The sequence below is a fragment of the Abrus precatorius genome, unplaced genomic scaffold, assembly GCF_003935025.1.
Source record: "Abrus precatorius isolate BTA unplaced genomic scaffold, Abrus_2018 Scaffold8, whole genome shotgun sequence".
In the NCBI taxonomy this organism is placed as follows: Eukaryota; Viridiplantae; Streptophyta; class Magnoliopsida; order Fabales; family Fabaceae; genus Abrus; species Abrus precatorius.
Genome location: NW_020874428.1, coordinates 1,575,550 through 1,585,029, shown reverse-complemented (window position 1 = coordinate 1,585,029; position 9,480 = coordinate 1,575,550). Strand labels below are relative to the sequence as shown.

At 32.3% G+C, this 9,480-nt stretch overlaps 2 protein-coding genes across 4 annotated transcripts; one reads left to right on the top strand and one right to left on the bottom strand.

The window, feature by feature from the left end:
* Positions 1-1,131: 1,131 nt before the first annotated feature.
* On the top strand, positions 1,132-4,061 carry LOC113846319 (glucan endo-1,3-beta-glucosidase 4-like). The gene is made up of 5 exons (XM_027474419.1): positions 1,132-1,145; positions 1,349-1,457; positions 1,717-2,964; positions 3,529-3,556; positions 3,846-4,061. Exons 2-5 carry the CDS (start codon positions 1,391-1,393, stop codon positions 3,991-3,993), a joined length of 1,491 nt encoding a protein of 496 aa, XP_027330220.1. The 5' UTR covers positions 1,132-1,145; positions 1,349-1,390; the 3' UTR covers positions 3,994-4,061.
* Positions 4,062-5,102: 1,041 nt separating this feature from the next.
* On the bottom strand, positions 5,103-8,377 carry LOC113846323 (transcription initiation factor TFIID subunit 7). 3 transcript variants are annotated; one of them, XM_027474432.1, is made up of 5 exons: positions 8,287-8,377; positions 6,169-6,425; positions 5,955-6,074; positions 5,760-5,829; positions 5,103-5,503 (listed from the first exon to the last, which is right to left on the bottom strand). In XM_027474432.1, exons 2-5 carry the CDS (start codon positions 6,421-6,423, stop codon positions 5,346-5,348), a joined length of 603 nt encoding a protein of 200 aa, XP_027330233.1. In that variant the 5' UTR covers positions 6,424-6,425; positions 8,287-8,377; the 3' UTR covers positions 5,103-5,345. The 3 variants fall into 3 exon arrangements, with proteins under 3 accessions (XP_027330233.1, XP_027330231.1, XP_027330232.1); XM_027474430.1 differs by having other exon boundaries at positions 8,160-8,294; XM_027474431.1 differs by having other exon boundaries at positions 5,123-5,509; positions 5,745-5,829; positions 8,287-8,348.
* Between the last annotated feature and the right edge of the window lie 1,103 nt (positions 8,378-9,480).

Below are 9,480 nucleotides of genomic sequence, written 5' to 3'. Positions count from 1 at the left end.
ACCTAATTAAACGCATTTAAACTTTATTTCTTCAAAACTTCAATTATAAAACATAGGCAAATATTTTTTAATTATTTTGAAATTTATTTAGGTATAAAAAAATATCAAGCTTCTTACTTAAGGACTTGACATAGCTGAGTTTGTGGAGTGAACTAATCTAAATCTTTGGGATTTAACTTGTTTTTTTAATCTCTGGCGCGTTTTAATCACTAACCTAAATGGTTAATTGGATTGAGAGCTTTGGGTGATGAGAAGAAAGGTTTTTCTAAACAAGTTATTAAAGTATATATTTACAATTAAATGTTTTTAATAATATATAATATATTAAATAATAAATAATATATAAATATAAAAATTTTATTGATTTTTTTTGATAAAAAAAAAATCATAATTTAAGCATATCTGTATCCCATGTCCATGAGTGAGGATAAGTGATAACTGATTTGAAATTGAAGAGCGGTATGAGCATATGAGTGGCAGGTATTGGTGGTTGTCGCTTATGAGTAAAGAGAAGAAAAAAGGGAAAGAAGAATAGAAAACACTTTTTGACATTTGATGCTGTGATTGGGAACACTGTGCTCATTTATGCACTTTACAGACTCATTTTTCTTCTCCCAATGGAATGGCCCCATATTTCTTGTCCTTGTCGCCTTTTTTAATGTGTATTCACTTCTTGCTTCCAAGGAACATCACATTAACACTAACAAAATTCAGAGCCGTTTTTGAAAAATCTTAGTAATAATTTGGCTTTTCAAATTCGAAGCATTGAACTGCATTGTATAGCTTAGCTGTAGGTAACCCGGGAAAACAGAAACGAGGAAACAGTGGTAATAAATAATAATATAGTAACGCGTTATTGACCTTTCGGCTCCTTTATAGTTTTGGTAAAGCACTGTGATTTGTGATTGATTTTATGACTATGATTGCAGAAGAAAACAAAAGATAAGAAAATGAATGACTTGTTGGAATGGAAGGAAAATCAATGGTAAAGACAAGCATGACATAAAGTCTCAATTCTCAAATAAAGTGTTGAAAGGGAAAGAAGACAAAGCAACAACCCAACTCTACTCACAAACTGTGATCAAGTAATGCTTCCATTGTCATTCCAAGTTTTGGTTCCTATATGAATAAGCAAAACGCATATGGTAAATAGTAAAGCTTGTTGAAAAATGGGCTGCACAACACCAAACATGTGCATGAGTTTTTCATTACAATTTTTTGTGTTCCCATCCATAATTTTTCAACCTCATTTGTTTATTAAAGTCTTGACTTTGTTTAAAGTGATATTATTTACTTGAAAGTTGCTAATTTTAGTTGTTAATGATGTGATTTCTTTTGCTTGCTGAAGCTTTCATAGTTTAGGCTTGGTCTGCCAGCTATATTGGAAGAGATGAAGCCTAAAAGGTGGCTCCCAAGTGTTTTGTTCTTTGTTGTTGCATCAGTAAGCAATGTAGTAGGTAATTTCCTTTTTCAATCACAATTTCACTTTTCTATTTTATGGTTTGCTTGTTCATCTATTAATTCATCTGATTTAGCTTAGAAGTAAGAATCAAGCTTCTTAAAATAGAAAGTTCAGCTTTTCTAACATAAATATTGACAATATGGATGGTACTTTTTTATGCTTGGTTATTTCAAATTTTCAGTAGCTGACAGATGATTGTGTATCATATTTTCTCAGTTGATGTTAGATCACATTCTTGAACATGGATAATGTAGGTGCATTTGTGGGGGTAAACATTGGCACTGATGTTACTGATCTACCATCAGCTTCAAATGTGGTTGCTATTCTAAAAGCACATCAAATTTCACACGTGCGTTTGTATGATGCCAATGAACACATGCTACAAGCACTGTCAAACACTGGCATTGAAGTGATTGTTGGTGTCACAGATGAAGAGATACTAAGTATTGGAGAGTCTGCATCAGTTGCTGCAGCATGGCTTTCTAAGAATGTAGCTGCTTACATGCCATCCACAAACATCACAGCTATATCAGTTGGAAGTGAGGTTCTTACCTCAGTTCCAAAAGTTGCACCTGTTCTTGTTGCTGCCTTGAACAATCTTCACAAGGCCCTTGTTGCTTCAAACCTTAACTTCCGCGTTAAGATTTCAACACCTCAGTCCATGGACATAGTCACAAGGCCTTTTCCTCCTTCTACAGCCACCTTCAACTCTTCATGGAACTCTACAATTTACCAGCTTCTTCAGTTTTTGAAGAACACAAATTCTTCTTACATGTTAAATGCTTACCCTTATTATGGATACACCAAAGGAGATGGCATTTTCCCAATTGAATATGCTCTATTCCAATCCCTTCCTTCAGTGAAGCAAATTGTTGACCCAAACACACTATTCCATTATGACAGCATGTTTGATGCTATGGTAGATGCTACCTATTATGCTATAGAAGCCTTCAATTTCAATAATATACCCATTATTGTCACAGAAACTGGGTGGCCTAGTTTTGGTGGAGCAAATGAACCAGATGCTACTACAAAGAATGCTGAGACATACAATAATAATTTAATTATTAGAGTACTCAATGGTTCAGGTCCTCCTAGTCAACCAAGGATAGCTATTAATACTTACATGTATGAATTATTTAATGAAGACAAGAGGAATGGACCTTTATCAGAAAAGAATTGGGGGATTTTTCATGCTAATGGAAGTAGTGTTTATCCTTTGAGTTTTAGTGCTTCCAACATGAGTGATGGAAATTCTATAGCATCTTTTTGTGTGGCTAAAGATGATGCAGACACTGAAAAACTGGAAGCTGGCTTGAACTGGGCTTGTGGACAAGGCCAAGCAAATTGTGCAGCTATTCAACCAGGGAGACCATGCTATTTACCCAATAATTTGAAAAACCATGCCTCTTATGCTTATAACGATTATTTTCAAAAAATGCATAATGCTGGTGGAACATGTGACTTTGATGGTACAGCTACAACAACTACCCAGGATCCTAGTAAGTCCATGTTGCTTCTTATTTTCTGTTTTATCTCTAATTTTCTGGTATGTTACTTTTGTAACACTTCTAGTTATTTCTGTGTTGTCAAACATATATATAACCATGTGCTCCTACAGGTGTCTTCTTACTACAACCTTATGTTGATAAATTGCAATCGCATAATCAGCCATGCTATTTGGTACCAAGGACTTTTTGTGAAATATATTGCAAGTGATATGTTAACCAAACAACAGGGGAATGAGTAAATGAGTAGTGACAAACTCTTTCAATGATTCTCTTGTAAAACTGGGAATGCATCATGATATTACAAGTTTCCATTTTCATTCTTTTATGTTTATCACGTAAGTGTATGTTTAGTTCAACTTATTTTGAAGAAATAATTGCTTATTTTTGCGAGTTTTCTGAGACAGCTTCTACAAAATAAGCAATTATTTTTTGTAAAATAATTGTATTGAAACATGCACTAAATGTTTAATTGAGAGTTATATCATACCCTTACCCTCTGTTGAGGATTTGTGGAAGAGTTAAGCAATTAATGGTGGATTCTTTGTTACATTGCAGGTCATGGATCCTGTATATTTGCGGGAAGGTGAGAATAGGACTCTATGCACATCCATTATGAATTAGGAGGCATTTGAAAGAGTTTATGGAGAGCTTATGAAAATAACTACTCCTATAAGACACTTTTCAATATAGCTAATTAGAATAAATATTTGTCAACTTATTCTAAAATTTCACGATCAAATTTATGACATCAGTACTCATATAAATGAGCTTATTAAATAAGTACTTAATTTAGTTGTTTTTCAACACACCAGCTTACAATAAGTTGTTAAGTTTTAAAAATCTGATGTGGTCGTTGAATATTTTGATTTCAGTTCCAATTCGAGCATTGGTGGAAGGAGTTCAGCTTCAACAGCATTAGTACCTGTAGGTCCTATTGGAGCAAGTTTGAACATCCAGGTGTCTAGCTTTCAGTATTTGGTATCTTCTATTAGTGTATGTTTTGCTTTGGTGTTGTTATGACCAAAAGGATAACACTCTTTTAGATTGCACTTTCATAAATTTTAGTTTATTGTCAAAGTTTTATTATTTTTGGACCATATTTATCGTTTAGATCTACATGCCATCTTGTATGGTATATTTAGGGTCATTGTAGTTTATACTCTCTAGGTAGGTAATTGCTGAAGGTTAGAGCTTTAGCTGGAGAAGACAAACGGGATATTTGGCCTTCAAGAAATGATTGTCTTGTTCACATACAAATGTAGTCAAAAACTTATTATGAGTAGTGAGTAACGTTATTTCTACTTGACTCCACACATCATCTTTTACAACTTTTCTTTTTGACTGAGCAAGGTATATATATACAAGGAATTTCGTCTTTCCTTTTACACTTCAATCATTTTTTGCCCTCTTTCCAGTTTGTAAAAGAATTGAAATATTTCCTATCCGTTCATATTTAACTTAGATTTCTAGACTGTTTAATTATCTAATTTTCAGTGGATAAAAGTTTAGGCAAGTTGAGTCTCAAAAGCTTACGAGGATCAGGGCCTGTTTCAAGACTCAGAACGCTTATAGAGGGATATTTTCAGATTGTTTGCCAATGAAGTTTTCGCATCAACTGCGAGATTTGAACGTGTTCTTGAATACAAAACTAATCTTTACCAATTGGATCAACATTGACCATTATTGATTATAAATATAAAACATTGCACACGATTTTTTATTTTTTTTTATGATTATCCTTTTAATTTTCTTTTTAAATAATTAGTCTATTTTTTTAAGTTGAAAAATAAAGATATACCCACCTCTTAAATTTAACGAGTTAAAATCATAATATACTTAGATATCATATTACTTGATCACTTTACTAGAAAAATCATTAAAAACGCAGTGTCCACATTTCTGGAATCAGATGTGCATCGTGTTTTGGGGTATGCACTTTTGAGCAGCCCTTGGCTATAACTGCATATTTTATTGACACGTACGATGATGATTATTACTGTCATTTACGATTTACAGTCAACTGAAAATAGGTCCTCGAAACTGTGCTTGAGCTATAAACGTTAACGGTTGGGCTCTATCCAAGCTGCATAACGAGTCAAGATTAATCCACTTCTGAAGCATTCATTTCACACCCTTAAGAGCACCTGCTTACCCTTATTCTCATATATCCGTGGGAAATGAAGACATCAAAGGTTAACAATCAAACAAAGCGTAAAATACAAAACATTTATCAAGTGTAATGCACAATGTGGGGTGTAAATCCACTTTAGTAGAATTTAAGATGCTGTATAATATTCAAATTTAACAGCAAAAGTTATGCTATACAGGCTTTCATCATTGTGATATAAATATTCTTTGGTAGTTGATTTCAGTCAAACTGAGTCATCAGATTCCTCAGAATCACTCCTGTCAGGCTCCCCTGCATTTGTAAGATTCTCTGAGACATTATGTTTTGGTGCAGGCGTAGGTGCAGGTTTTTTATTAGCCCCTCTTGCATTCTCATCCCCTTCTTGCTCAGCTGCTTCCACATGTAAATCTCAGTCAAGGAAATAACCAAGCTAAGCTTGTTCACACTATCAAGAAGGCAACTAACTAGCCACTGTCATTGATGTAAATAGCTACTCTAGTTTATCCTACAAATTGTAAAAGGTGGGAAAGAAGCAAGCAAGAACAATGATCTCAATAACCATATATTTTAAAGAGAAAAATTCAAAGTTGATTCATAAATTTGTATTTAAGGATTGAAATGTTCACTAATTGTTTGACAAGCAAAGTTGTAAGGATATCAAGATTGTCTGCTGTTCCTCCAGCCATGATTTTGAGAAGATCTTTCTCAACACGGGAGACAAGCTCAGGCTGTAAAATAAAAAATGAAAATAAAAAGTAAATATGAGAGCATATATATATATATACAAAGAGAGAGACAAACAGGTATGTTAATGTGAATATGAATGTCAATGTCATGTGAAGGAATAGAATACATTAAGATCAGGCTCCCTGCGAAATCTACGCTTGCGAGCATCTCTCATGGGTGGGGTGAGGCCATGTCTGTACTCAATTACATCTGGAGCAGCATCACCAGATTCCCTCACCATAATCATCTGTTAGTTGGATTAAGCATTAAATCGATATTAATATGAATCCAAGAGTGAGATTCAGAATGAATGAATTATGTGGATAGTGATGGAATCCTACCTGACCAATATCAGCAGTCTTAATCAAAGAGCTATCATCATAAGTCTTATAAGATTCAACAACGCAAGGAAGGTCCAATAGAGAAGCTGGGAAGTGATCATTCCCAATCACAAACGTACCACCCCTTCCATCCTCACTGAATGACAAATCTAATGACTTGTCTTCAGATGAAGAAGAAGGATTGTTTTCATTCAGAAGACGCTCTATCCTCTCCGCCACACTAGGTGGAACTCTAAGTATGAATTGCTCCTCCATAACTGGAACCATTAGGATGTGTATGGAAATATTAAGAATTGGAAATGGTTTTATTTAGAAAACAAATAATAAAATTGAATCGATTTAGATATCAAATCCCCATGTTTCGAACCTGTTATAAAAATAAATTTCATTTATTTTATTATTTTACATTTTACAGTTATAATATAATATGCCATTATGAATGAATTTATCCAACTAAATTCCCTCTCTCCCCCAGCATAAGAATAAATAACTAAAGAAAACATCATAATTCAATATCATCAAAACTGTAAGACGAGCAGCAAAAGTTGTATTCCTGAAAGAAGTGCTACCTCTGATTTCAAACAGAGGTAGTGCAATTGTTCTCCACTCTAGTACTAATTTTTCCATACCCCCTTTCTCTCCACCCGCACCCCCCCAACACACACACACCCCTCTTGTAATGTCTCTCCCTCTTCCCCCTGTGATTCCCAAATTTCCAAATCCTCATCCCACATGCCGTCGTCCCAATTCTGTTATGACATTCTCTCTCTTTGCTAATTGCATTTTCTACCTCCTACCCCCTTCGACTATTCTTTTTCCCTCTCATAAACCAACAGCCCTTTGTTATTGGGCCCATTTTTTCTGCTTCTGCTACACACATGCAGTGTGGTCCTATCAAAGTTTCAGCTAAAGTTCAGTTCTTGCAAATTATGTCTTAATCATGGTAGTTTACATTACAACCAGCATGAAGGATGAGTAAAGTCATCAAGGCATCAATCTTCAAATAACAGAATTTCATTCCAAAGGGAATTTAAGTTATTTGATGTACTCTTCAAGATAAATCCGGTCAAAATTGATAATTAGTCCACTTAGGACTACAAAATAATAGATTTCAGAGTTTCCAGAAAGGTATATAGCCCAAAAGCATCGCCTAAATTTTCCATCAAATTATAGATCCTGGGTCATTATACAAGTCCTCAAGAGTCATATTTCTTCAAAATTTGGGGTCCACATGCTTCCCCCTACCCAGTAACATCACTTCATGAGTTTCATAATGGAGGGAAAAACTTTTATTTGGGTAACTACACCTAAAATAGGCATGAAACAGATTACAAAAATTGCAAGGTAATAAGATTTTTAATGTAATTAAAATAGGAAAAGTAGCAAGACCTAGAACTATGTTACACTAGAAATTGTATCCCTTTTCCTGACTTAGTTCCACCCAACCAAACAAACTCTACACCCCATAATTATCTATAGCTTGTGAATATGAACATCAAATGCAGCAAACACAACCGTACCTCAACAGCATATTACTGTCTGTACCAATGTTTTACTCTACTACCAAGTCCAATTCCCCAACCAAAGGACCCATACTCTCGGTGAATTAACAAATTTCAGGTTTTCAGATACCCTTGTTACGATTCAAATAGAAAAAGGTTCCCTTTATAACAGATGTATTTTATAACCATTTTAACAAACACACTGTGTGCCATTCACATACCACCAAAAAATAAAATAAAAGAGGGAGAACAATTAGAGCATTCGAAACTCACAAATGATTTCCTACATAAGCCAAAATAGCATTCGAAACCATGACAAGTTAGGGCAGATTGCAATTCTAATCATTGATAATTTTTTTCATAGAATATACAGACACAGCCACAATAATTTAACCCAATGAATTGAATTATTACAGATTCAGCAATAAACTTAAACACCCATCAGTACACTTAATTCAACAAAAAATAAATTAAAATTGAAGCGCTTACATGAATAGCGCAAGATTGTTAAAACGACATAAACAAAACCCAAACAATCAAAACCAAAGAACAGAACGAACCCACACATAATCGTTCACAGCATAGAGAATATATAGAGAGAAAGTGTGAGAGAAACCTGCAACACGTGAGCTTGAGAGAGATTTGCCCCGGATAAGGAACCTTGAATCGAGCTTGAGAGAGATCGCAGAAAGAGACAGAGCGAAACGTGAAGCCTTGAAGCTAAGCCAATTGCAAATAGATATGAGACGTAAATTACAGTGTTATAAAGGGTAAAATTGTCTATGTAAAATAATTAATTTATATTTATAAAAAAATTTAATAAAAAATTTTATATAAAAAATAAATAGTTATTATATTAAAGTTATAAAAATATAATAAATATTTTTTAATAAAATTTTACTATTATTAACTGTTTATTTTTAATTTTTTAACAAAATTTTTATAAATAATATAAAAAATATAATATATTAATTAAAAAATTAAAAATATTTTAAATATATTATATTGTAATATTTAATTATACAATATTCAGTAAATTTTTAATTAAAATTCTTAAAATATTATTTAATAAAATTAAATTAATATTAAAAACATTAATATATTATTTATTTATTAATTTTATATTATATATATATAAGAGACTCGTTACTAAACACTTAAATTATTTGATAATTTTTTATAAAATATAAAATTTATTAGTCAAAATGTTAAATTATTTTATATTATTTTTATAATTATAATATCAATTTTATATCCTTTAAATTTTTGTAAATATATTATTTATATTTTAAAAATTTATTACATGTTAAATTAAGGTAATACGATAAAATATTTATTAATTTTATTTTTATATAAAATTATAAAATTTATTTATTTAGTAAAAAAATTAAATTAATAATTAAATTAATTAATCTTATATTTTGTTAAAAATTATTAAATAGTATAAGTGTTTAAAAAAATCCTAACGTATGTATATCATTAGAGGATATATTTAAAATTTTAAAATTTATTTTGTTTAACCTTATTTCATGCATATATTTCTTAATTTTTCATGTTTTGGTGGGTAGTTTCTGAAAACTTCTAAAAGCTTTAGCTGAAATTGGTGCACTTGTTTGGAAATACTGATCCATGGTCCTCAAGATACTCAACTTAGTCCCCAGCTAATCCTAAATCCTTGTATTGAGGGAACGATTTGAAGCTGAGATGCAAACCAAACTTTTTTGGTCTGAGGGCACAATAATAGAGTATGATCAATGATTTTTTAAGATTCTTGAGGTCATTGGGAAGCAACTTTTTATACAAATTTGCT

Bases quoted from the DNA above. Each gene is read 5' to 3' on its own strand.
- LOC113846319 (XM_027474419.1), top strand. From the start codon at position 1,391: ATGAAGCCTAAAAGGTGGCTCCCAAGTGTTTTGTTCTTTGTTGTTGCA. The intron at 2,965-3,528 runs GTAAGTCCATGT...GTTACATTGCAG, and splicing joins AACAACTACCCAGGATCCTA to GTCATGGATCCTGTATATTT. The intron at 3,557-3,845 runs GTGAGAATAGGA...TTTTGATTTCAG, and splicing joins TCCTGTATATTTGCGGGAAG to TTCCAATTCGAGCATTGGTG.
- LOC113846323 (XM_027474430.1), bottom strand. From the start codon at position 8,238: ATGTGTGGGTTCGTTCTGTTCTTTGGTTTTGATTGTTTGGGTTTTGTT. The intron at 6,426-8,159 runs GTAAGCGCTTCA...TAATGGTTCCAG, and splicing joins AACAATCTTGCGCTATTCAT to TTATGGAGGAGCAATTCATA. The intron at 6,075-6,168 runs GTAGGATTCCAT...TCCAACTAACAG, and splicing joins AGACTGCTGATATTGGTCAG to ATGATTATGGTGAGGGAATC.